Source organism: Pleurodeles waltl, chromosome 1_2 (assembly GCF_031143425.1).
Source record: "Pleurodeles waltl isolate 20211129_DDA chromosome 1_2, aPleWal1.hap1.20221129, whole genome shotgun sequence".
NCBI classification, from domain to species: Eukaryota; Metazoa; Chordata; class Amphibia; order Caudata; family Salamandridae; genus Pleurodeles; species Pleurodeles waltl.
The window spans coordinates 165416907-165443849 of NC_090437.1; the positions used below are offsets into that span (position 1 = coordinate 165416907).

Here is a 26943-nt window from a genome sequence, read left to right on the forward strand (position 1 = left end):
AGGCCCGTAAGGTCTCCCCTACAGCCAAGGAGGACCACCACCTCCCTGGGGTTAAATCTGAAAAGTATGAGGGGTGGCCTGCACGGCCCCCCAGCAGCCCCGGGGACCACCACCTCCATAAGGACCACCACCTCCACGGGGCTGATATATAATATGACGAAGGGGGGCTGTTGTGGAGCTCCGGCCCCGGGGACCACCAAGTCCCTGGGGCTAAATGAAAGGGTGTAGGGGGGCTGCTGGCCCCCCGTATGGAGCCAATAATGGCCCTGGGGACTGCCATCCCCCAGGGCCGCCACCTGCTATGTCCGAGGGTGTCCACCCCAGGACATAGCTGTTTGCTCTGACTAGGCAGGAGCTTTGACAGCTCTCGCCAAGTCAGAGCAAATAGAACTCCGTTCCTAGGAAGCGAGAGCTGTCAAACAGCTCTCACTTGCTCGGAGCGGAGGTTTCCTCAGTTTTCCTGCCCACAGATATGCGAACAGGGAAACAGAGGAAACAATTGCTCTCACAGACAGAGAGCGGCATGTTTACCAGCTTCCTGTCTGTAACAGCAATGCTGGCTCCAACAGGAGGCGGGGAGCAAGCTGGGACCAAGGGTTCTTGAGGCTCCCTCCATGGTCCCCAACGGTAGTGACTGGGTGCCCGAAATCGGGTGGGAAGGGGGCCTCGCGGCTCCCCTCCTGGACACTGGCCATTCACCTAACAAGGTAGCAATTACTAACTAACCAGTAGAAAGTACTCCAGCTGGTTAGACAATTTCTGCAAAACTGTGGACTCTTATTGGATAAACTAGCAAGTGAGCTTCCGTTCTGGCCATGCCGCTCATTTCACAGAAATTAAACCTCAAAAGGAAGCACTTACAAATATAAAAAAAGCAGATGCCCCACTTGAAGCTCCATTTCTGGAAAGGACAAATTATCCTAACTCCTGGGCTTGGCAAAGGCATAGCAAGTGTGTTTACTCCGCGGCTCCATATTGAAAAATGATCTGAAATCCTTTGTGGAGGTGAATGCATCTTTCAACTATTGGATCACAATCAAACACTCTCACACTCAGATAGACACTTTCACAGACACTATCACACCCAGAGTTACCCTCTCACATCTATTCTCACACCCAGAGAGACTTGCCCTGTGGCCAACTCCCCCTGCGTATTGCCTCGCAGCCTAGCGTTGGGTTGTTAGGGGGGCTGGCCGCAGGAACTGGCCGCAGGCACGGCGAAGGGTTGGGTGGTTCAAGGGGGTTGGCCGTGGGAGTTGTTGGATTAACGCATAGTGATTAAAATTACTTTACGTTAAAAATAATTTGCTGAAAAAAACAAAGAATTAAAAAAACCTTAGAAATTCAGTTAAACAACAAAGGTTACAGGAACATTATAGTTAGGTTCTGAATTTACTTGCACAAATCCAGAATGTTACATGCAAGCTGTGATAGTTACTTGAAATAACTCTAACTATAACTGCTGAATTTCTCTGGTTTTGTACAAGTAAATTCAGAACCTAACTATAACCTTTGTTGTTTTTTTCCGTGAATACACACACACACACATATATATATATATATATACATATATATATATATATATATATATATATATTCCAAGTGACTAGATTACTATCTTTTGTAGTTTTTCTACAATTAGGATGACGATGGAAGAATCTAAGGGAATGATTGTGCCAGAAAAATGCTAATATATGACTGCCTAAGTCCTAATTGGCTTGAGTTTTGTTCAATGCAATTTAGTTGATTATACAATTTTTTATTTTTAACACAGAACCTCAGACTTGCTTGTAAGGGCACCCTCTTGACAATATGAAAGGTAGCTACCTATTATAGGAATAAAAGCTAAATGCTTTCTCATATAGCATGTTTCGGTCTGGCATGGTGAGCCTTAAAAGGTCACAAAAGAGTAATCATCCCAGTGAAACTTGCCACAAGGCTGGAACTGGCAATAAAGGGTGCTCTGTGCTGCCCATACTTTAATATAGCAGGGGCTGATAGTGGGGAAAGGCAGTGTGTGGTCTCTCAAAAAAGTGATGGGGTAGAGGGCCAATCCCTGCCAAGACACATTTGCCTGAGTTGGCCCGGTTGAAGAATTAAAAAAAACTCAAATATTCACTGAAAAAAACTAAGGTTACAGGGATGCTACAGTTAGGCGCACATTTCATACATACAAAACCAGTGAAATTTAGCAGTTATAGTTACCAGGCACTAACTATAACTTGCGTCCCCGTAAGGCACTGCTTATGATCTCACATATTACATCACTCATGTTATGGTCAGAGACATCACTGATGACATCTCAAATGACATCACTGATGGCATCATCCAGTGCGTGTGAGTGTTTTCTAAAAGTTTATGAGTGTTAGGCATACATACCAAAGTAGTACAAAACGTAAAATAGTATACTTTCAGTACTACTAATGAGTGATACAATTTCTAATATATATTATATGAGCCGCTGTGTGCCTGTGTGTATCCATGTGTGAGTGGGTGTCCGAGTGCCTATATGGGTGTGTGAGTGGATATGTGAGTGCCTGTATGGGTGTATAATTAGGTATGTAAGTAGCTGTGTGGGTGAGTGAGTGGCTGTGTGAGTGACTGGGTGAGTCAGAGACTGTATGAGTGAGTGAGCAGGTGTATGAGTTACTGTATGCATAAGTGAGGGACTGTGTCAGGGACTATGGGAGAGTGGGTGAGTGTGTGAGTAGCGGTATCGGTGAGTAAGAGTGTGTGTGAGGGCTGTCTGTCTGAGTTAGTGTCTCTGTCAGTGTTGGATGTGCGAGTAGTATAAGTGTGTGAGTAGCTGCGAGAGTGGCTGTATGGGTGAATGTGTGGGTGTGTCAGTTGCTGTATGTGTAAGTGAGTGGCTTTGTCAGTTACTGTAAACTGTGTGTGTGGATGTGTGAATAGTTGAATGGGTGAGTGAGTGGGTGTTTCAGTGGTTGTTTGGGTCTGTAAGTGGGTATGTGAGTGGTTGTATAGGTGTGTGAGTGGCTGTATGGGTCTGTAACTGGGTGTATGAGTAACTTTATGGGTCTCTGAATAGATGAGTGAGTACTGTATGGATGAGTGAGTGGGTGTGGCAGTGGCTGTGTGAGTGAATCAGTGGGTGTATGTCAGTCCTTTTATGGGTGTGTGAATGGGTATGTGAGTATTTGCGTGTGAGTGTATGTATGTCAGCTTGTATGGGGGTGTGCGTGGGTGTGTAAGTGGTTGTGTGGATGATGTCATCAGTGATGTCATTTGAGATGTAATCAGTGATGTCACTGATCATGTCATGAGTGATGTAATATGTGAGGTCATAAGCAGTGCATTATGGGGTGCAAAATATAGTTAGCTCAGGTAACTATAATTGCTGAATTTCACTGTTTTTATGTGAGTGAGATGTGAGTGTAACTATAACGTCCCTGTAATCTTTGTTTTTTTCAGTGAATTTCTATGTTTTTTAAAATTCTATTTCTTAACCATAATGCCGCTGTAACGTTTGATTTTTTGAGTGAATTTAAATTGTATTTTGTAACTATAATCTGTATGGTTTCAAAATGGGTGTGTGAGTGCTTGTTCAGGTTGGTAAGTAGATGTATGAGAGGTGTATAGGTCTGTCAGTGAGTGTGTGAGATGTTTTGTAGGTCTGTGAATGGGTGCATAAGTCACTGAGTAGGTATGTGAATGAGTGCATGAGTCTGTCAGTGGGTGCATGAGTCTGACTTGCTGTGTATGTGGGTGCTTGAGTCTCTGAGTGGGTCTGTGAGGGGGGTGTGCCAGTCTCTCAGTGGCTATGTGAGTAGGTGTGTTGGTATCTGAGTGGGTCTGTAAGTTGGTGCGTGAGTGTCTGAGTGGGTCTGTTACTGGGTGCATGAGTGTCTGACTGGGTTTGTGAGTGAGTACTTGAGGGTGTGAGTGGATCTGTGAGTCGGTGCGCGAGGGTCTGACTGGGTATGTGTGTTGGCGCATGAGTGCTACTATGAGTGAATGAATTAGTGTATGAATGACTGGGAATGTTTGTTTGTTGTCGTTGATATTCATAAATTTGTCACAGCGTTACACACGGGCACGCACTGAGCATCGCAACGTACTCGCAAATATCTTGTCTCGTGAAAGAAAATCTTCATAAGGTCATAATTTCACCCTCAAAGACCCCTGTATCACATCCCTGGGGTCAGGGTACCTCCACCCTGACTCCTCATACCACTTTTCCTTTTATTTTTCAGCCCCAGGGATTGTGTTCCGTTACCTAAAATGGCAGCCACAGCTTTCTGGTCAGGTTGCGGCCAGCCAATCACAGCATTCCTATTGGCTCTTGCATTTGCGAATACGGCACGATGGCCACGAAAACTTTGCAACAGATCGGCGGACCTAGATTTACAAATGTATTTCCCCTTTAATATTTCTAAAACTACTGAACAGATTTCCACCAAATATTCAAATGCATAATCTGCATTCCGAAACCCACATTCCTGCCAAATTTGGTGCAATTCCGACCAGCATTTAGAGCTGTAGTCGTGTTCAAAACTTCTGTGGGAATTAACATGAGAAACACATGTTTTTTGTGCCCCCTTTTTCTCTACCTTTGCTTGGTGGATCACCCTGAAACTTTCTGTGTGCAACAAGAATCACCGACACACTTTCTTTGGAAAGGTTTGTGGAGACTTGTAAAAAAAATGCCAAAGATAAAGATACAGGCAAGTCAAAAACCGCTTTTTCTATGGAAACGTGGTCCTAACTATAACTAGCTACTGGTGACCACCAGAAGGATATGTATATATATATATATATATATCTTTTGCACTATTGATGCTTAATTGACTTGAGCGTTGTTCAATGCAATTTAGTAGATTATAGAATCATTTTAACACAGGATCTTTGTCTTGCTAGTAAGGGCACTATCTTGACAGTATGAAAACTACCTACCAATTTACTATAGGAATAAAAGCTGAATGCTATCTCACATAACATGTTTCACTCTGGCATGGTGTACTGCCATTTGTTAAATTTTGTTTTGACCAATGACTTTGTGTTTCACCACTGCGCATATTAGTTGCTCAATGTTCACCAGTAGCACATGGTATGTTTTGTTCAGTTTAGCCGCCTATGGGCTTTGACATTGCATTCTGCCTATTGGCTTTGACATGGCATTAGCCATTACTTTCTGTATTCAGTTGAGCCGCCTATGGGCTTTGATATTGCATTAGCCATTCCTATTGGCTTTGACATGATATTATATATTGCATTTTATATTCAGCTCAGCTGCCTATGGGCTTTGACATGATATTATACATTGCATTTTGTATTCAGCTCAGCTGCCTATTGGCTTTGACATGACACTAGACATGGCATTTGATATTTAGGTTAGCTGCCTATTGCCTTTAACATGACATTGCATTTGATATTTAGGTTAGCTGCCTATTGCCTTTAACGTGGAGTTAGACATTGCAGTTGAGAATCCAAGCTGTATTTTTCCAAGCTGTGTTTTTGCACAAGAGAACCAAGATGTTTTTCTCACAGTAGACTAGACCTGATAAGAGAGGGTACATGGGTGTTGTTTTTCTTCGCTTGAGCTTGGGAACAGGAGTAGTCTTGGAGACCTGGCCAGTCTCCAAAAGGCTTGCTCAGTTTCCCAGGTCTGAGAGGAGGGGGCACACCTTTGTAACGAATGTAACAGGCTGCAGAGAGTCAGATTCGAATCTGCCGGACCTCGTGCTGGAGCTTGGCGCCAGCTGCCAGCAATCCCGTGTGGGTAGATGAATCTCTTTCTCGCGGCTGACAGGGGGTCATCAGCTTGCAGACCTTAGAAAGATGAAGCTGTAAATAGTTTCCCACACGGTGAAGTATTTGTTTTGCTTTGCATTCAATATCTTATAAATATAACCTGCTGTGTATATTGCAAACTGATATATTTTGTTTGATTAACGCGGGCTTGAAAGCTACTAATTCGTCATTCATAAATATTGTGGTTGGGGAAGAATTAACAACAATAAAAGTCTTCTTTGACCTCAGAAGTGCATTTCTGTTGTGTTATGTTAGTGCTTAAAAACTAGATAAGAGGAAAGCACTACAATTGGTACCAGAAGTGGGGTCGGTCATTAAGAGGTGATTAAGAGGGTGTTGACGAGTTGGTAGATTTCTAAGTGCACACTTTAAAAGTGTAATTGTTTTTGTTGTTTGGAGAATTACAGAAATTGTTTTTTTTGTTTGGAGAATCACAGTAGCACGGCAGACCATGTCTGAGAATGCATGTGTTGTTAAACTGCCCGATGGTGCTCGGAAAAACTGTGAATTGTTTTCTGTTTGGGGAATTACAGAAGCACGACAGACCATGTCTGAAAATGCATGTGTAGCTAAAATGCCTGATAGTGCTTCGAGAAATAATTCCTGTTGTACATATGTAGAAAACGTGTCTTTTGGAAGTAATGATGACAGAAAGGTCTGGATACCTTTATCTGCTTATAGAGAAATGCAGGAGAAATATAGGAAGTTGGAACATGAAAATAGGAATTTACGTGAGCAAATTCGCCAGACTGAAAGTTATAAAACTGCTGTTGTAGAAGAATCTTTCTTGTCCCATTCCAGTAATGAGGGGGTTAAGACAGCTCCGAGCTGCTTTGAGTTTTCGTGTGAGCCAGGGTTTTTGGCAGCCAAAATGCATTCCTTAACTGATAACACGGACGAGAGAGCTCAGAATGTGATTTACGAGTTACCGTTGCAAAATGCACAAGTAAAACGAAAGATTTTAGAGAAAGAGACACCGAGTTGCATTAGCTTGTTTGATTTTTGGAAAAAGAATAGCCCTCATTTGAGTGAAATCCTAACACTTTTGTATATGGTCACTGTGAAAAATTATATGCAGCTGCGCGCTTGTGATTTGGCAAATGAAATAATGCAGACTTCAGGTTTCTGCGCAGTGAAATTGAGTGCAAATACTTATGTACATGTAAATCAAGAACAAGGAAAGAAAATAGTGCCCCTAGCTAGAATCATACAATGGATCTGGTACTTGCAAGACAGGGCTAGAGTACCACAAATAAAAGAGTTACCAATGAAATTGTGTGCACCATTTGAATTCGTGTCCACTGAAGATAAAAAGCATGTTTGTTTTACTAATGATTCATTGACTGAAATGTTGTTTTCTGGCACAGGAGAAGGAATGGAGTTGTATAATGTGTGTCAGATTTTAAAGCAAGAGCTACGTGAGATGTGTCATTTTTACGCTGATTTTTGGTTCATTGCTAATGTTTTAGCACCTAACTGGCTCAATTACCTTGCAGATGTTAATGAGAAAAATTCAGAGAGAGAAATGTACACCCAGAATTCTGCCTTAGTGGGGATGGCTAAGTGGGTGCCCCAGAAATGTGAACAGCTGAGAGAAAAAGCCACTTACAGGTGGGCAGAGATGAGAGAGATGCACATTCCCCTAGATTTGATAAAAACTGTGCAGCACGCACAAAAGCAATCTGTCATGCAAGCAGTCACAGAGCAGTTGGGGAGAGGAAAGTTACCAGGACAGAAATGGCAAATTGATCAGGTTTTAGGGAGAGTGATTGCTGCAAATTACCAAGGAAAAATCGAAATTATGCTGATACCTAGAAAAGAATCTGATTCATTCAAACAAATTGGAGACAGAATGGCCCAAATTGGCAAAAGTGCAGTGAATGGAGGTTTGTTAAAGAAGGAGTCTGCCCCAGCCCTTCTGACAGTGCAAGAAAAGGGAAGCTGTGGCGCAGCAGATAAAAACCTCAGTGCTGATGTGTGGGCTGAAGCCCCAAGTGATCCTCCAGAACCTGCAGAAAATATAACAAAGGGCCTCAAAAACGTCCTGCTGATTATAAAACAGGGAAAGAAAGAGGAAGGGTGCAGTTTAAATGAAAAATATTATTTGCAAGAAAAGTCATACTTGTTTCTTTTGCAGATCCTACCACGTTTCGCCACTGTCCCTGAGTGTGCTGTGTGGTCCCCCTTCCGGTGTGTGCGTGTGGGGTCGGGGAAGGGACCGAATCCCCAACCTGAACCTGGCTGAGTAAAGTGCCAGCACCATGGATCCATTTTGCGCAAACTGCGCCTTCAGTTCAAGTTCAACTTGTTTGATTGCATTCTTCCACTGGAACTAAGCTGTGTTTTTTTTTTTTCCCTCTCGTATGGAACTCTGACTTTTGCTTATCTTCCAGCAAACCTTTCAGGTGGACCGTGCCCCTTTACATGAGTAGAACTCATGCCAGATCAAATTGCTAACACTGTTGAATTAGAGACTCATTCAGAGTACAAATTGCTCAGTCTTTTCTGTATAGATGTATCTGATGTGAAAGGTTATGAAATCAATGTGTTAATTCACTTCTATTGCTTTACAGGGATTGTTTTGATCATTCAAATGTGACTTGCTGATAATGTTTTTTTTGTGCTGATGTTTTTTTTGTTTTTGTTTGAAACAAGAAATATGTGAAACAAAAATTCATTGGTCAAAGGGCGGAATGTACTGCCATTTGTTAAATTTTGTTTTGACCAATGACTTTGTGTTTCACCACTGCGCATATTAGTTGCTCAATGTTCACCAGTAGCACATGGTATGTTTTGTTCAGTTTAGCCGCCTATGGGCTTTGACATTGCATTCTGCCTATTGGCTTTGACATGGCATTAGCCATTACTTTCTGTATTCAGTTGAGCCGCCTATGGGCTTTGACATTGCATTAGCCATTCCTATTGGCTTTGACATGATATTATATATTGCATTTTATATTCAGCTCAGCTGCCTATGGGCTTTGACATGATATTATACATTGCATTTTGTATTCAGCTCAGCTGCCTATTGGCTTTGACATGACACTAGACATTGCATTTGATATTTAGGTTAGCTGCCTATTGCCTTTAACATGACATTGCATTTGATATTTAGGTTAGCTGCCTATTGCCTTTAACGTGGAGTTAGACATTGCAGTTGAGAATCCAAGCTGTATTTTTCCAAGCTGTGTTTTTGAACAAGAGAACCAAGATGTTTTTCTCACAGTAGACTAGACCTGATAAGAGAGGGTACATGGGTGTTGTTTTTCTTCGCTTGAGCTTGGGAACAGGAGTAGTCTTGGAGACCTGGCCAGTCTCCAAAAGGCTTGCTCAGTTTCCCAGGTCTGAGAGGAGGGGGCACACCTTTGTAACGAATGTAACAGGCTGCAGAGAGTCAGATTCGAATCTGCCGGACCTCATGCTGGAGCTTGGCGCCAGCTGCCAGCAATCCCGTGTGGGTAGATGAATCTCTTTCTCGCGGCTGACAGGGGGTCATCAGCTTGCAGACCTTAGAAAGATGAAGCTTTAAATAGTTTCCCACACAGTGAAGTATTTGTTTTGCTTTGCATTCAATATCTTATAAATATAACCTGCTGTGTATATTGCAAACTGATATATTTTGTTTGATTAACTCGGGCTTGAAAGCTACTAATTCGTCATTCATAAATATTGTGGTTGGGGAAGAATTAACAACAATAAAAGTCTTCTTTGACCTCAGAAGTGCATTTCTGTTGTGTTATGTTAGTGCTTAAAAACTAGATAAGAGGAAAGCACTACACATGGTGAGCTCTAAAAGGTCTTTGTAGGTGTCTGGCCCTCTCAACTGTGCAGTTTCAGAAGCAAATGTGGAGGTGAATTAGCATGTCAATGTTTGTTAGAATTAGTCATGGAAGGGACTTCAGTATATTTTTTGGGTTTACTATTTTCTTGTGTGAGGCCAAGAAGTAGCGATTCTAATCTGGATCAACAGATGCTGACAGAGAGTCACTTAATCAGAACTTTTCATCTGGACAGTTTTCCTATCTAGTCGGAGTATTCAAATTCATACACCTCTAAGTAGGTGAAAGAAGGTTATCTGTGCATTGCTACATTCTCATGTTGAGGGACACACAGAAGGAGACCTGAGCTGTAGTAGTTGGCACAGAATAACCATCTCAGTGAAACTTGCCTCAGGGGTGGAACTGGCACTAAAGGGTGCTCTGGGCTACTCAGACTTTAACATAGCAGGAGCAGATCGTGGGAAAAGGCAGTGTGTGGTCTCTCAAAAAAATGATGGGGGTACTGGGTCAATCCTTGCCAAGACACATTTGCCTGCATCTCTCCCCCTGGTCGTGTGAGCAGCTGACAGGTCCTCTGAAACTAAACAGTTGAAACTATGGCCACCTCTCAGCCACATTGTATGGTTGTCTTTGGTTTGAGTTGTGTTTCGCATTTGACAACTGCAATGCACATTTAGCTTCCCAAACCTTTTTTTCTAGTTTGACAGTGCTAAATTATAGTGTACAATGTTTAGACCTTTTACCTTTTACCTTTTACCTTGTATCATTATGTGCGTAAATCTGAAACCTGAATGAAGGTTGCTTGGACGCCACTGCAAATCATGACTCTATTCTTCACACTGCTCTTAAGGGGTTGTAGTACACTACCCTTTCTTCAGTGGGTCTATAATCATGTATTATTAGGGTGACTGTTGAGCAAAAAAAAAGGAATGTAATGCCAGGAAATGGATGTGATAAAAGGTAGTCGCCTTTTACTGTGATCACTGTAAGAAGGAATTAAAATGATATATTACTTATTATGGGAGTACCATCTCAAGACCAGGGAGACACTGATAGGTTGGCAACCTGAACTGGTATAGAAGTGAACGATTCAGTCTTACTGACAAGTAACCTTCCCTTTCTTTTATGTTTTGTCCATGTAATATGATCCATGCCCTGGGGTTTCTTGTTTGCCATTACTCTCTAACATTTATCTCTTACTGCTGCAGTATTAACAACATTCTCTATGGAGACACATTGCACATGGACAGTTCTTGTTTTTTGATTGTCAGGAAAAATGTAAATCACCTTCAGGTAATAATAAGCCTTATAATGGTGGTGTGTTAGAATGTGTTAGAAGCAGTGTCAGCAGTCTCCCTTTCTCTGAATGATAGTCTCTGAGCTGGATTTTAGCTGGCAAATATGCAAAGGTATGTAAACTCCATTTCCTGAAAAGGAAGTAGCAACATAATTGATCCATTCAACCTTCAACTGTCCACTTTATGGTTTCTATTCTCCTCCGTGGAATCGCCACTCTCGGGATTCTGGTATGTATCTTCTGATGTCTTTTCAGATGTGACGAGTCAATGAACCGCCTTTCACATATGTTGCAAATGTAGGGTTTCTCTCCCAAGTGCATTCTTTGATGTTTGACAAGGTGTGCTAACTGTCTGAAATGTTTCCCACATTTACTACATGGATATGGTTTCTCGCCAGTATGTACTCTTTGATGTATCATCAATGTTTGTGACTTTCTGAAACTCTTCCCACATTCAGTGCATTTGTAGGGTCTCTCTTCCCAATCTGTATGTTTCTTTTTTGACTTCGGTAAACTCTTCTCACATTCACTGCATATGTTATGCTGCTCTCTGTTGTTAATTTGCTGATGTGCTACATTATTTCTTGACTGGCTAAACCAACTTCCACACTGACTACAAATATAGTTTTCCAATAAAGTCTGTGGTTTCTGAAGTGGGTTCAGGTATTCGGTGCAGGTATATGGTTTCTTTCCTATGAGAGTACGCTTAGATTTGGTTGGCTTAGGTTTCCGGTTAAAGCTGCTGTGGTATTCAATAGATGTGTACAATGAGTCACTTTGATTGCTTTGGTGATAGTCAGTGCTATCTGATGTAGGACTCTTGCTTCTCCCGTACTGTTTGCTTGCAGAGGCTTCCTCCCAGAAGCATAACTGCTGTTGTGTGATGGAGTTTGCTGTCGATTTGGTATCTGGGTTGTGGGAAGAAAATATGACACTTGTCAACAACACTGATGAAGAAGTTACTTATTTTCAGTAACGCCCTGTCTGGTACAGACTCTAGCCGCAGATTCCGCAACTTTTGAATATTCCTGAGGCATCAGACTGCATACGGAAAACTTTGTTGTAGTACCTCTGTTCACTGGAAGGTGGTGCTGTGCAGGTCTGCACTGACCCCGTTCTGCTCTGAAAATGACGGTTCAGGCCTATAAAAGCACCACTCTCACACACTTACTTCAGTTGCTTTCAAGACTAACCGTGCCTCCAGACTTGGAGCCCCAAAAGCAAATCGATATATAATTGTGCAAATTCCTGGATGTGGGATCTTATTAAAGGATAGAAACATCTACACAACAGGGATGATGGGATGCACAGTGGGGAATCTGCGGCTAGATAGAGCTCCCACCAGAAGGAGCGTTACCGAAGGCAAGTATCTTGATCTTCTGATAGATACTTCTAGCCACAGATTCCTCACCTTCTGAATAGATACCAAAGCAGTACCTAAAGTGGGAGGGCTGTGGATGGACTCAAACAGAAAGTTCTGCAAAACTGAGGGGGCAAAGTGCCCTTCTTGGACTGGGCTGTCTATCAATAGTGCTACATGAACATATGTGAGGACACTCACTTAGCTGCCTGGAAGATGTTTAAGACAGGGAAGTCACATGCTAACGAATTGGTAGTAGCTTTGACCCTGGTGGAATGGGAAAGCACTCCTTCCAAATGCTCCTTCTTCACCTGTGCATTACAGATCTTAAGGCAGAGCATGATCAAGTGGGAGATGGTATGTTTCTGCACAGCCTTGCCATGTTTCGCTCCAGCGTACCCCTCAAACAGCTTATCATACACCCAGTAGTTGTTACTGGGATCAATGTAGAAGCTGCGAGCTCTCAGGGTCTAAGTGACAGAGCCTGTCCTCCCCCTTAGAGGGGTGAGATGGAGCACAGAACATCGTCAAGGTGATGGATTCGCCGATGTGGAATGGTGTCCCAACTTTTGGGAGAAAGGATGTCTTTGTAAGCAGAAACAGCCTACAGGGTAAGAAGGTGGCGTATGAAAGATGAACGCACAAAACCTGAAGCTCACTCACACGCCCTACTGAGTTGATGGTAATTATGAACACAGTAGTGATGGTGAGAAGCCTTAAAGGACAACAGTGGAGCTGTTAGAACTGAGTACACATCAGATACACAAGGACAAGACTGAAGTTCCATTGGGGCATCACAAATGTAGATGGGAAACAAGCAGCCCTATCAAAAACCAGAGACAGCACAAATAATAAACAAAACGACAGTTTGGGCTGGAGTTGGTAAATCTGTCAAGTGCCACACCAAACCACAAATATGTCTAAACGACAGGCATATAAAGTTCTTGTCGAGGGATGCCTGACTGCCATGATGACATTAACCACCTCCTGAGGAAGGTCAAAGGTATTCAGCTGTTGCCACTCAATTTTCACGCACAAAGGTACTGTGAAGGCCAGTGTGGAGAACCCAATTGTTCTGCTGTGACAGTATATCCTCCATAGGGGCAACCTGATCATAAGACAGATGCTGTAGCCCAGGAGTTCTGCATAAAATACTCTCTGTGTCCAGTCTGGAGCCACTAGGATGACTTTAGCTTGGTCTGTCCTGGTCTTCTTGAGAATTCAAAGTAGGAGTGGTGTAGGCGGAAAGGCATTAAGGAGTCCCAGGTTCCACTCGAGGCAGAACTTGTCTCCGAACGAGAGATGACATGGAAACTCCAACAGGCATAAGTGCTGACATTGCACGTTCACGGCAGTGGGGAATACATTAAGCCAAGGTTTTTCCCTTTTGTGGAAGAGACCCTGCGCCACCCCAGGGTATAACTGTCACTCGTGATCCCCTAGTCGCAGATGGCTAGGTTCGTTCATTCTGCTGTTCAGAGAGCCTGCCAGGTGGTTTGCCACCAGGAAGGTACAGTGATGGTCCAGTCATTTACAGAGGTGCAAAGCCTCCTGGCACAGGGACCACGACCCCACCCAGCCTGTTTATTGTAGCACCACATCACTGTGGTGTTGTCTGTGTGCACCTGTACCAGCCTCCCCGTGATGGATGGCAGGAAGGCTTTCAGAGCCAAACTAATGGCTTTCAGCTGCAGAAGGTTTATATGGTGCCGGGCTCTGCCGAAGACCAAGGCCTTTGATCTCCACCTCTCCCAGATGGCGGCCCCAATCCAGAGCCATATATCAGTCACCCTGTCAGTTCTGGGTAGGGAATGAAGCAGGGCGTGTCGCTGACCAATTGCAGTTCAGTAGCCAACACTGCAGATCTTGTGTAGTCTCCTCTGAGATCTGGACGTGATTGGACAGGTCCCCCTGATGGTGTGCCCTCTGTGATTTCAGATCCCACATCAGATCCCGCACATGCCACCTGGCATGCTCGACCAGCTGGACAAAAAAGGCCAGCAATCCCAGCACCCTCAGAGTCAACCTCATTGAAATTCAGAACTGAGGATCAGGATCATACCCTGAGATCCTGGACTAATGAACCCCAAAGATGTCTAGGAGGTTTGTCTTCATCTGGGTGTGACTGATGACTGCATGGGGCAGGGCTACCTTCAGCAGCCAGTCATTAAGGTAGAGGAAGACTGATGGCTGTGGTGGGAGAACACCTTCAGAGCAGGCATGCCACTTTCATGAACACCCAAGGTGTGTGGTGAAACTAAAGGGGAGCACAGCCAACTGAAAATGCTCCTCTCCCAGCACGAACCTCAGGTAGTGCTGATGAGCCGACAGAATGGATAAATGGAAATAACTGTCCTGCAGGTACAACATACCATTCAGTCTCCAGGGTCCAAGGCCGACAAGACCTGGGCCAGGATGAGCATGTTTAACTACTTGTGGAAGAAGAAACTGAGAGGGCGCAGATCTAGAATAGGTCAAAGACCTCTGTCCTTCTTGGGCAACAGAAAGTAGTGGGAATAACAACCAAGTCCTTCTGCTGGCCCAGGTACCCTCTCAATGGACCCTTTGAACAAAAGGGCTTGCATCTCCTGATTCAAAATGGAGAAATGGTCCTCAGTCGGCCATTGGATAGACAAAGCTGCAGTGGGGACCAAAGGAAGGCTATGGCATAGCATTTGAGAAAAATATAGAGGACCCACCTGTCTGATGTGATCGCTAGCCAGCCTGGAAAGGATCATTGTGGTGTACTGCGCTGCATGCTGACCTAGGCCGTGGAGTGGTGGGCACCATCGCTGCTCCTGCAAAACAGCTGGGTTCCTTATAGGGGTGGGATAGGGAGCCGATAGGGAATGCTTCCCCCAAAGCCATGAAAGGAATGTTGAAAGTGTTGCTAACAAGGCTGGTGGAAAGGCCAATGGAGCAAGCAGTGACCCTATTCTCCTTAAAACATTCAAGGGCATAATCACCCTTGTCCCCGAACAGGTGAGGCCCTTTGAACGGCATGTCCATCAGGAAGGACTGGACATCACTCGAGAACCCAAATGAAAGTAACCACACATTACAAAAGGATGACAACACTGGTGCCTATAGCTTAGCCACTGGAGTTGGTGGTGTCCAAGCCACAACGATTTGTGAATGTGGCCCCATCACGAGCATCCTGAATGGCCTGTGACAGAACAGGGCAAAGATCTTCAGGAACACCTGGGAGGTCCTTCAACACTGAGTCCTATTGGTCATGAGTGTAGCAGCCTAGTAAGCAAGAAGCATCAATGGACCTAAGGGCCAAACTGGAAGAAGAAGAGAAGCATTTACCCAATGTCTCCCCACGCTTCAACTCCCTGCGAAGGGCAAGTAGTAGAAAAAGTGTTGGAGATGGTCCAGCTGGTGGAGGCCTGCAGTACAAGCCTCTCAGGAAAAGGGGACTGCTACAAGAAGGGCGGATCGCCTGGAGCAGGGCAATGCCGTCTGGCAATCTGGCTATTGACTGGAGGTCTGGTACACGTCTTAGCCCAAGCCCCTAGTAGGGTATAAGTCAAGGCCTCATTATAAGGTAGAAGAGGCTCAGAAGCAGTGTGGCCAGACTGCAGGACGTTCATCAGGAGGTTGGGTTTCACCTCCATTATAGGAAACTGGGGCTTAAGGACTTCTGCTGCCCTACGCATGGCCATGGCATAGGACGCAGATTCTTCTGTGGCTTGACCGGGGGGGGCAGAAGAGGGAGGACTTTGAGGAGGTGTCTAGCCCACTAGTATCTAGCAAGTCTTCATACCAATTGTCATTGGCACAGGGCAGAGGAACTCCACTCTGATCAGGATCATTGTTGGAGTCTGCGCTAAAAAGAGAATGTAAGGAGTGTTGCCTGCCTGGATGTAAGGCAAGAGCAGAAACCTTTGTTGGATTCGGTTGGGGTGCAGTTCTAATTTGGACCGGCATCAAGTCTGTGCCATCTCTTTGGGTGCCGAAGTCGTGCCTGCACTGTGTATGGGTGCCAAGGGTAGCATCAGTTCTTGAGTCAAGCAAGGAATCGGCACAGAGCATCAGTGTAGAGCAGCACAGTGCCACATTCTGGTGTACAGAGGTACTACAAAAAAGCATCTGGATCCAGTCTGCCGCCTGGAGAATATTCAAAAGGTGAGGAATCTGAAGCTAGAATTCTCTAGCAAAACAGTGAATTATATGATCATTATATAAACCAATACATATTTCAATAATTGTAGATCTTTACTACAACCAAAAAATATACTATTTGGTAACAAGAAACAAGGGACCACACAAAGAAGGTCTTGCATTTAATTCAGCACATTTGAATTTCTCTTAAATACATCCTTAATGCATGTTCTACTCCCAATCTATGTACAGAAGACAATCACATTCACCATCACCCTCATATACCAGAACATTGGCATTGCAATTAGTGATTTTAAATATGCACCCCATCCAACTCTGCTATCATCTGTTACCCTAGGAAGGTTGGGGGTTCAGGTGAGGCACTGTGAGCTAGCAAGGTATCAGGTTTACAGCTTCTGATGGTGAAGATGGACTCACTCCTCTTGTCCTGAAGTTCCGCCCCCCTATTGGGAAGCGTATAACATGGCGCCACCATTGCAGGAATCCTCAAACATTATACTCTGACTCCCAAGGAAGTTGTGAAAACAGACCTTACTCTTTTCTTCGTTTACTCAGGTATGTCCAGGGTGAACACAAGAAGGAGCCAAAGACCCCCATGCCTAGAAAGCTGAGCAAGGGTGCCAGTCTAGAGTGACGTTAGCAATCTTTCTCTGCAAGGTAAGAGATCAGCAGAGCTGCATGTTGACTAGAGGAATCGTTCCAGGGTAGTAGTGGACGGAGTGCTCCTTTGACCCCTCTGTATCAGTGCATCATTTATATAATCAAAGCCACACCGTGTCAGAGGCACAGCTCTGATGCAATGATATACCTACATGTTAGAAGCTGTCTCTGAGCAGACAACACAAGCAGCATGTACAATATATTCTCGGAATAATATTTAACTAGCATAAAGTGTGTAAAATGTCATTGCTAAAAATGTGATAACAGCTAAAAACTTGTAAACTATACAAAAACAAAACTAAGCTAAAATGGAGAACCAATGTGGGCCCAAAAAGGCCTCACAACATGTTAGCACTGCCCTTCTACTCCCCTGTGAAGGCCCACAATGAAGCCCTCTGCTCAGGTTGGCAGGGATATGATTTTTATTAAACTGGGAAGACCCCTTGATTGCCCCCGACTACTGCCTAGTGTCTCCAAATTTAGATAAATCATCATGCTATCCTTGGGCCAGTAGGTTGTTTTGGATACATTTTGTTGCATCGAGGGCCACTGCATTTTTTATTTATTTTATTTTTTGTGTACATCTAGCAAATGCATTGATGATGGACAGAGGATAAGATTGTGATGAGATGATATAATGACTGTAACAAAAGCATCTTTTGAATAGCCTTTTGGTCTCATGGGAAGCAGTCCAAGAGCTGTCAGTGTATAATAATTAAAAACTAAAATATTTGTATCCCTCAAGTAGGAAGAGTCCTTGTTAAGCAGCTGACCTTAGATATCTGATTAAATGTATGGCATCTCATTAGATGTATGCCAATAGCAAGTTGGATATGTAGGATGGCTTTTGACCATGGACAGACTCTCAACAAGGCATAAGGTCTTGAAATATAACTTCTGCTTGGACAGGAGTCAATGAAGGGGCATCATTGCAGAAGCAACATGATAAATGAGTTTCAAATTAAGGATGGGGGGGCTACATAGTATTGTGCACTTCAGAGTTTAGCTGTCGTCTTAGCAGGATGATCCCAGCTACTCAACTATTTTTAATTACAGCAGTGACCAGTGGGATCCCTTGTAAATTAGCCAAAGAGGCAGGAACCGTCAAAGATTGTAGGGATGGAAAAATGCAGTTTTTTACTTTATTAATCTGTGGAATCAGTAAGGTGTCTGCATCAAGAACAACACAAAAGATGAGAATGTGTCATAATTTGCAAGGAGGTGGCCTTCTACATAAAATAAAGGTCCTGGAGGTATTATGACAGAGTCAATTCTTGTACACCTGTTTTATGATGCTTGCTTGGTTGTTTTAGGGTTTTCAGAAATCATCCAGTTAGATAGAATTTTCAATGAGAATTTGTATCACGTCAGCATATTTATGTAACATGTTGAACGTCACAAAAATGTATGCAGGCAATATTATAAAGAGTGACAAACCCCATGGACCACCATGGGTACCATTATTGGACATTGACAGGTGCGAAACAAGTTTTACCAGGTGCAAACTATTTTCCAGAAAGGAAAACCATTAGAGAACTGTACTACCACAGTGGGATGCACGTCAGTCCAAGAGAATTTTATGATGGACCATGGTCAAGCATTCGAGGAGCAAAACAGCAAAACTTCCCCTGATACAAGGCCATAAGCAGATGCTCTCAGTTTCTAATATAGTATGTCTCAGTCCCTTGGCAGGGTTGAAATCCAGTTTAGAAACTTCTTAGGAGGTTCACTGAAAGTTGGGAATTACCCCAGCCTAAAATATTTTAGCTACACTGCTGTTACCAGAAATAGGACAGTAGATAGCAAGGAATTCTTGGTCTTCATAGGATTTCTTTGATAATGGAGTAATCACAAGATGTTTGAGTGAATGATTGCTTGGTCCCCATGGGATTCTTCCGATAGTGAAATGATCACAAGTGTTTAAATGGCTGAGGGACTTCACCAGACAAAAGGGAGATGTTGAGTGAGCATGATTGCAGATTCCATGAAGTAGGGTTCTCAGATTTGAAGCACTGATTATCGTCATCTCCTGGATTGCTCCTTTGCCTTCCTTCCTGCTGCCGCAGCCGCTGTGGAGAGGCCGCAGTCGCTTTGGGAGATTTCCATCCTCCCAGTCAAAGTTCTTCCCTCGCAGTGTCTTACGGAGCCAGAGTGGAAGCTGCATGAACAGGAGCTGTGGGAGCAGTGCAACTGCTTCGTGGGTCCACGGCTGACATGGCTGCCATAGCGTCTGCCGTGGCCATCATTAGTTGATGCTGGGATTTCCGTAGTGGCGTCTCAGGTTTTTAGGCGCCCCTGTAGGTGCCTGCCAACACCATCAACCACCAGACTAAAGTCTCGCACCTGAGAGCATCCCTGGCCTGAAGTGGATAAAGACTATCAGATTATCAGGGGCGATTACCAGAAAGAGGAGTGAGGGGAGAGGAGAGAAGAGCACCCATGAGCGGAGCCGGCCGAAGCGAAGGCCCGGGCTGCGCTCTTTGCACCCTGTGCAGCAAAACGACGCTAAGAGCTGAGTGCCCAAATGGCCGGAAAGGGCCTACCTGACAACAGTTGCTGGGCTGGTGCTGCCAGGGGGAGGGGTGGGGGGGGAGGTCTGAGGCCTCACACCGCCCCCAGGTAGGAGAGTGGGACTGCGACTAGGGACATTGCAAGGTTGGGGGAGGTACCCCCCCAGCAGTGGAGCCCAGTAACAGCGATAATAGGAAAGGGGTGCAGTGTGTAAGGACCATTCTTACAAAGAGAGTCAAATTAGAGGGACTATCCTTACAAAGAGAGTGACTGCAGCAGAAACTTGCCCGGATTTGCCTGGATTTGAATCCAGGAAGGCCTCAGGTGGCAGCCCCTATTCATAGGAACTCTTGGGGCACACAGATAGTGGTTTACAAGTGTGCCCCTGGAGACTGGTTATGCAAGGGGGCCGTAAATAATTAAACAAATAGGTAGGGAGAGTCTTTGCTAGGGCCTGGGAGCTGGAAACTGCAAGATCCAGCATCCAACACGGCAGGAGCCGCTTTGTGTCCTCCTCAAGCACAAGGAGGCGCATATAAGTAATTGCCAGGCGGCGCATAAAAGTAACTGCAGGCCCTGCTGCGTATGGGGCACTCCCTCTCATTGGACCCCGCCCTTTTTTTATTTTTATTAGAAGTGGAATTTCTGGGGGTTGTTTTAAACTGGGTTTACGGTGAAGGACATTCTTTATATGCTTTTTTTTTTTAAAAGTAGATTTGTTATCTTTATCCTGTATGGGGAAGCGTAAGGCTGTGGTTGTGGGTGGGTCAGGTCCACCTCAGAAAGTCCCATATAAGATCACATCTATTGGCATTATGCTGTAGCGTGCCGTGGCGGTGGTGAGCAACAAAATTGCATTGACTGAGCAGCTGTTGTCTATGGGCTCCAGGGGGGAAGTGGGAGGGCTCAATACAACTTTGGGAGGGGCTGGAGATGCCCATATTAGCAACAATCCGATTGTGGGTGTGCCGAGTTGTTGAAGCAGAGGAGGACCTACAGTAGGGGGATTTGACGTATATGGAAGATATGGTGGGGTGTACATTACAATCGCAGGATGTTCCTCAGTCCCCGTTACGGGCAGCCCCTGAACCGCCTTTAGTGTTGCCCTCTTGTAAAAATCCTCGCATTTCAATGACATGGGCGAAAGTAAAGGGGTCTTGTAAGGCAACAAATAAAAGCTCTGGTGCCCCTAAGGTGCCCGCTGTAAATGTAAAAGTGTCAGTTAATGAGGTGTTTGGCAATTCTGAAATGGTTCTAGAGACACATTTGCAGCCTACTAGGGATCGCCTGGATAGGACTGAGCAACAGCCTGGGGGGAGGGGTTTACTGGGTGCGCAGAAAGAGCGGGAGGTGATATTGGGAGGGGTTAAGGTGCATGGCAAAGTAGCTCGTGTGGTGCGGCCGGATTCTGTGGAAGGATCTTCGCAGCAAATGACAGGTGTGGCAACCCTAGCGGCACCAGTACAATGTTTGCCTCCGGTAGAGATGGGTTCGAGTAACCATTCTGACCGTCATAAGGGTACTTAAGTTGCTCAAAGGGATGGTGTTATGAAGCAGGACAATGCTCCTAGTTCAGTTAATTTAGGTTTGCCACCAGCTTTATGTCCTTATGTGACGGTGATAGTAGGGGTTCCTCCATTATGAGCTAATCAGAATGAAACATGGAGCAGTTTTGGGAATAAAGTCTTGAGCTGGTTGAGTATACACAAATCTTTTACCCCTGGGGACAGCCGCCAGATATTGATGGTGAGTAGGGTGGGATGGATTGGCCCCTCAGAGAAAGATATAGATGGTGACTGTATTGTAGTAAATTTTTCGAACCTGACGCTTGTGTGAAAGCTTCTGTTTGATTTCCCACAGCACAATTTAACAAATTCTAAGATTACCATGTTACCTTTGGGCTATTTTATAAAACGCTCCAGGAAGCTCCCAAGGTGAGATCTTGAAATGCGATTCGGCCGATGCCTGGGGGCTTTGCGTTCCATAATGAGTTTGTACCTTTAATGGATTTGGATGGGGTGGAGTGACTGAAGGCCCAGCAAATGGACGGCAGTCCGGGCTCTAGTGGAGCAGTAAATGTTTTAGATAGTGGGTGAGGTGGTCATGGCTGCCACACCGGAAGCAAATGAAGAATGGGCAAAAATGTAACTGCTGGAGAGGCAAAAGTTCGTCATCCGATTTGATGTTATCATACTCCAGGAAACATGGGAAGTAAACGCAAGTGGGTTAGAAGGCTATAGATGTTTCAGTGTCACAGCTTAACCGTCAAGGGCGGGAAGGACTGCGGGTTGCCTTTCTACCTGGGTGAATATCTTATTGGAGGGTAGGATGGAGGAAATAAAAGTAGGTAATTTAAATTTCCAGGTCGTTACATTTAAAAGGTCACTGGAGTTAACATTTATTATCTTTTATAATAATGATTTTATAAATACACCTAACCAGAAATTTCCAGGCCTCTTTTCATATATAAGTTCACTGGTAGAAGATAGAACCCAAAAGGGCCGCCAATTGTACCTATGTTTGGGCAGATTTCAATGCAAGCCTGAAACATTTGCAGCACTAGGGATGTTTTTCCGAAGGTAGTAGGAGTGGGAGTAGGGGTGTGGAGTTGGTGGCTCTTGTTGCTTCGGTAGATTTATTTAATGTGATGGATGTGGGGAAAACAGGAACGCAGGATTTACCAACTTTTAGGGTCAGAAATAAATCTAGTATTTTAGATTAAATTTTTATCTCACATAATCTGAGAGATGCCTTGCAGCAGGTGAAACAGTTACGGGGACCATAATCCAAATATTATTATTTTAGGTGTCCCGTGTAAGGGCCTTTACCAGGAGGTTAGTAGCTTGGTAAATTTATGCCCCTCAAATGATCATTTAAGGTTGTGCTGGAATTTACAGGGCCCGACAAAGTTTTTCAAAGAGGTAGTCGTAAAAAATGTTCAACTGGTTATGCAGAGTTTACAAGAGGGTGGGAGCAAAACTAGTATTGTTAAGCCATTTGAAGGTTTTGTGGGCAGATTAGTTACTTCTTAGTTAAGCCGCCGAAAGTTGATTCAGGGTGCCCCAGATGGTTTGACCATCAATGCTTGATGGCGAATTGAGCATGGCATAGGGCTTTAAATGCTAGCCCTTGGGATCGTACTTTAGTTGCAGTTCAGTGGAAAATGTATAAGACCACAACACGAAGGAGAAGGAAGAAGGGCATTCTGGAGCAGTGGGGGACATTATAACTAAGGCATCCTGTACTAAGGATAGTGCCTCATTTTGGGGTGCTGTCTCTTGTTTGCGGCAAGTGGATGTTAAAGCGGCATTGACTAGATGTAATGGGGAAGAATGGGTGGCACATTTTTCTAGGTTCTATTTAGCAGGTAATAGTAGTAATGAACAGGTGAGACCAGGGGGTACCCTTTTTTTCCTGCAGTTCACCGTACCAGAGGTGATACAGGCTATCCAGGAGAGTGTGGGCAGCAAAGCGCCTGGGCCGCATGGGGTCCCGATTGATGTGATTAAAAGCAATGTGGACCTCTGGGCCCCAATGTTAACCAACATGTACCATTGCTTGGGGGAATCTTGGATGCCAGATTCTTGGAAGTGTTTGACTATTGTGTTGATTTTTAAAAAGGGAGATAGGCTGGAGCCAAAGTACTATAGGCCCATTTCCCTAATTGATATACCGGCTAAAATCCTAGGCAGAGTATTTTATAACAGGATTGTCAAATGGGTTAGTGAAAATAATGTGCTAGTAAGCTGTCCATATGATTTTCGTAGTGGACTTCGGACAGCTGAGCATTGTCTCAATTTAAATTTGTTAATTGGAAAATAAACGGTGGCAAAAAAATCGAACTTATATTTAGCTTTCATGGATGTATCAATGACCTTTGATTGTGTGGATTGGGGTAAACTATGGCAGACCCTAATTAGGGTACAAATGGATCCCACTACTGTGCATATGTTGGTCTTGATGTATTCCGGTACTAAGGCCAGAGTAAGATTTGGAAGAAGTGGGGAGGTCACACAGGAGTTTGCAATAGGTCAAGGGGTGTGCCATGGATGTATTCTTTCCCCACTCCTATTTATTATATATGTCAATGAGTTGAGCTCAGTGTTGAGCAAGTGTGTCCTGGATGTACCAAGGATTAGGGGAGTCCCTCTACCTGTATTGTGGCACGCAAATTATGCTGTGTTAATTGCGCGTACCCCTAGGGCCCTGCGTCTTTTAGGGCTACATGTAAGAACATTTGGAATTGTGATTTCCTAATTGCGATTCCATGCAAATCGCAATTAGGAAATAGCAATTCCAAATGTAAGAAACTCCACTGAGTTTCTTTTGCGATTCCCGGTGGGTCCCAAATAAACCTACCTCATTAATGTTAATGAGGTAGGTCGCAATTTGCAACCCACTGGGAATCGCAAAAATCACAGTGATGGTGGCCTTCTGGGGTCAGCAGACCGCCATGTCTGTGACTGCTTTTAAATAAAGCAATCTTTTTTTTAAATACATTCTGTTTTCCTTAAAGGAAAATGGGATACGTTTAAAAAGAAAAAAAGAAAATGTTTCATTTTAATTTCTTAGGGGTAGGCAGAAGACCATGGAACCACTGCCTGCTCCTAAAAAACGTTTTTGCATGCATTCACAAAGGCAAAGGAGTCCCTTGGTGACCCCTTGCCCTTTGCGAAACGGTTAAAACCAATTTGAAATTGGTGCTACCTGTGATTGTCTTGCAACCTCATTCATGGTCACAAAACAATCATTCTATTCAGATTCAGAAGGGACGCCCTGAACACGTACCTTCCTAATACAGAATCGCAAAACACACATTTCAATTCGGTAACAAGTTACTGAATCACAATTTCGGCTTTGTACATCCCAAAAAGCATTTTTCTAGTCCCAAACGGGCCGATTCTGTGAATCAGCCTGTTTGCTACTACAAAAATGCTTTGTACATGTGGCCCTTAGTTAGTTAATTTGTTGTTTTCTATGGGGGATTTACAGTTCAATACAAATTTTAATAAATCTTTTTAATGACGTGCGGGTCAAGACAGCCAAAGCGTTTAACCATTAGAGTGGAGGACAATGTATTAACAAGCACCAGCACTTTCTCCTATTTGGCGGTAACATTTAGTTTGTCTGGCTCCAGGGCTCAGCATATTAAGCAATGTAGAAATAAGTTTACGAGGTCCATCGGTTCGTTATTACATTTGCCGTCCCCTCGTGGGGAAAGACTGCTAAAATCAGTTAAACAAATATACTGTACTCAGTGCGTGGCCATTGCAACTTATGAGGCAGGAATTTGGGGTGTGGGAAATCCACCTAACCTTCAAAGAGAGGAAAATCGTTTCTGCCAGAAGGTGTTATCAGCTCCCCCTAACGCCTCTAGCTATATATGCCACAGGGAACTGAGCCTAGGATACTTGAGTGATCTAGTGAGTTGTAGTCCTGTTCTATTGTGGATGTCTGTATGGCAATCTGATGAGGCAGTTTTAACAAAATATATAATTTTAGATTGCTTGGCATGTGACCAGGGGTTAGCTATACCTTGCCTAACATATGTAAGTAAAACGTTGGATGCTGTAGGTCTTCTTAACATTTTCTTAGAAAGTACACAGGGGTGCGCATTAGTAAGCAGCAGGTGAGTGATTTATTGTTGGAGCGAGCAATTGTGGAAAGGATGCAGGTTGAATGACTAAAGGTCTGTGTAAGGAATTATTGATACGCACTGGCAGCGTGTCCGTCAACATCATATTTGTGAACAGTAATAAAGGTTGGTGCAGCTCCTTATTGTGCAGGTTCAGAGCAGGTACCTTGAAATATTCTACTTGTTTTCCAAAAGGCTTGCCACCTAAGTTGGATTCCTTAATATGTCCTTGCTTAATTTGCACAAACAAATCAATGATGCACTTTCTCTTTCTATGTAAATGTTATTTGATGTATACAAAGAAATGTTTAGTACCTTTGCTGAAATGTAGAAACATCCAGTCTAGTCTGTTAGTCTATTACTGCTTGCTGGGACTAGGGGACGATGACATTTGTAATCATGTGTTTTCCTTTTTGCAAGCTGCGGTTCGAGCTAGGGAATCAATGTCCCCTGATTAAGCCAGGAAGTTGCACTAAGGTTAACACGTCTTTTGGCATTTTGTTGATTTGAAGATCATTTACCTTTAATGTATTTATTGAATCTTATCTTCGAGGAGTTTAATGTATTGTATGTTATTCTTTTGCTTTTATGTCTATATTTAGCTGAATTAAGGTGTTTTGACTGACTGACTGACCCTGGTAGATAAAGTATTGTCCATCAGGGTGGCGGAGGATTTTACAGTAGTCTTTTGTAGACGACTATTGGCCTGGGCTTTGACAGCCTCAGCAGTATACTTTTAACATTTTTAGTTTTTCAAAGACAAACTCCCAAAGTGGGAGCTCTTTATTGAAAAACAAAACATTATGACCGCACATCCTAGGAGTTTTCAACAAAGTATCTTGTCCACCGAAATTCTAAATCACCCTGAGCTTTACACTTAATGCGGGGTCAGTCTGGTAGAAGACAAGGTTTTTTCCATCAAGTTAAGGATTCATTCATAGTCACGATGGCAAATGAAATAGAGGTATTTTAGAGCTTGGATAGTCAGTGCTAATGCTCTTGAGGTTTCTAAAGGAGACAAACATTTTACTGTGTGGCTTGACCTTTTAGGGATGTGTTTGTGTCGGATTATGTGACCAGGATGGGACGAAAGGAGTATGCTTTCCTGAGGTCCAAGAATTGGGAGACAATGTGGTCAAGACTTCTGCCAGCGATTTGAGCAATGGAAGTAACCAAGCGATGCAAACCAAGATTATAATTTTAATCAATTCTTCTTTTGGCATAAGAGTTTTGTTGGGTCATCAGAACAGATTTTAAAGGTGCACGAGAGGCATGGCTGCTTTGAGATGGTCAATTAGTGCTTTGTCAAATCTAAGAGTTTTTGTGAATTTCAGTCGGTAACTTATTTAAAGGTTGATAAGGATGTTGCAAGGGTGAAGGCGAAGGCTTGACCTGTTATGCATTTGGCTAGCAGGGTTTCCAAAGGAATCTTAACTTGGCCCCTTTGTGGCCTCAGGGGCATGCAAGAAGACCATAGTCATCCGAAAGTCACAACTAAATGTTTTTCTCAGCAGAACATTGTTGAGATCCACAGCGAAGATACAGGATTTGCAGATTTGAGGATTTAAATGTCCTGGATACAGTGATGGCAACAAAGTGTGGGAGATGTATGTTACCAAAATACGGATATTCATTCATATTCAACAGCTGACTTTGAGGGGACTTCTTTGAAAGAAAGATGACTTTTGAAAAGCTAGACAAGTGTGGAGGCAAGTTGCAGTGGTGGGAAAAAGGACAGCACTTCGTAACCAGTAGTGAGTCTGACCTCTTTCGGGGTTTTCCAGGATGGTTTTCCAGAGTG

At 43.8% G+C, this 26943-nt stretch overlaps 1 protein-coding gene across 3 annotated transcripts in view; it reads right to left on the bottom strand.

Annotated features, from left to right (window-relative positions):
- Positions 1–8909: 8909 nt before the first annotated feature.
- The window catches only part of LOC138298515 (zinc finger protein 718-like), a 99552-nt gene continuing 81518 nt past the window's right edge, over positions 8910–26943 (bottom strand). For all 3 annotated transcript variants that reach the window (XM_069236883.1, XM_069236882.1, XM_069236881.1), the window contains one exon: positions 8910–11756. In XM_069236883.1, the coding sequence (XP_069092984.1) occupies positions 11011–11756 (746 nt within the window). In that variant the 3' untranslated portion in view covers positions 8910–11010. The remainder of the gene's footprint in view (positions 11757–26943) is intronic.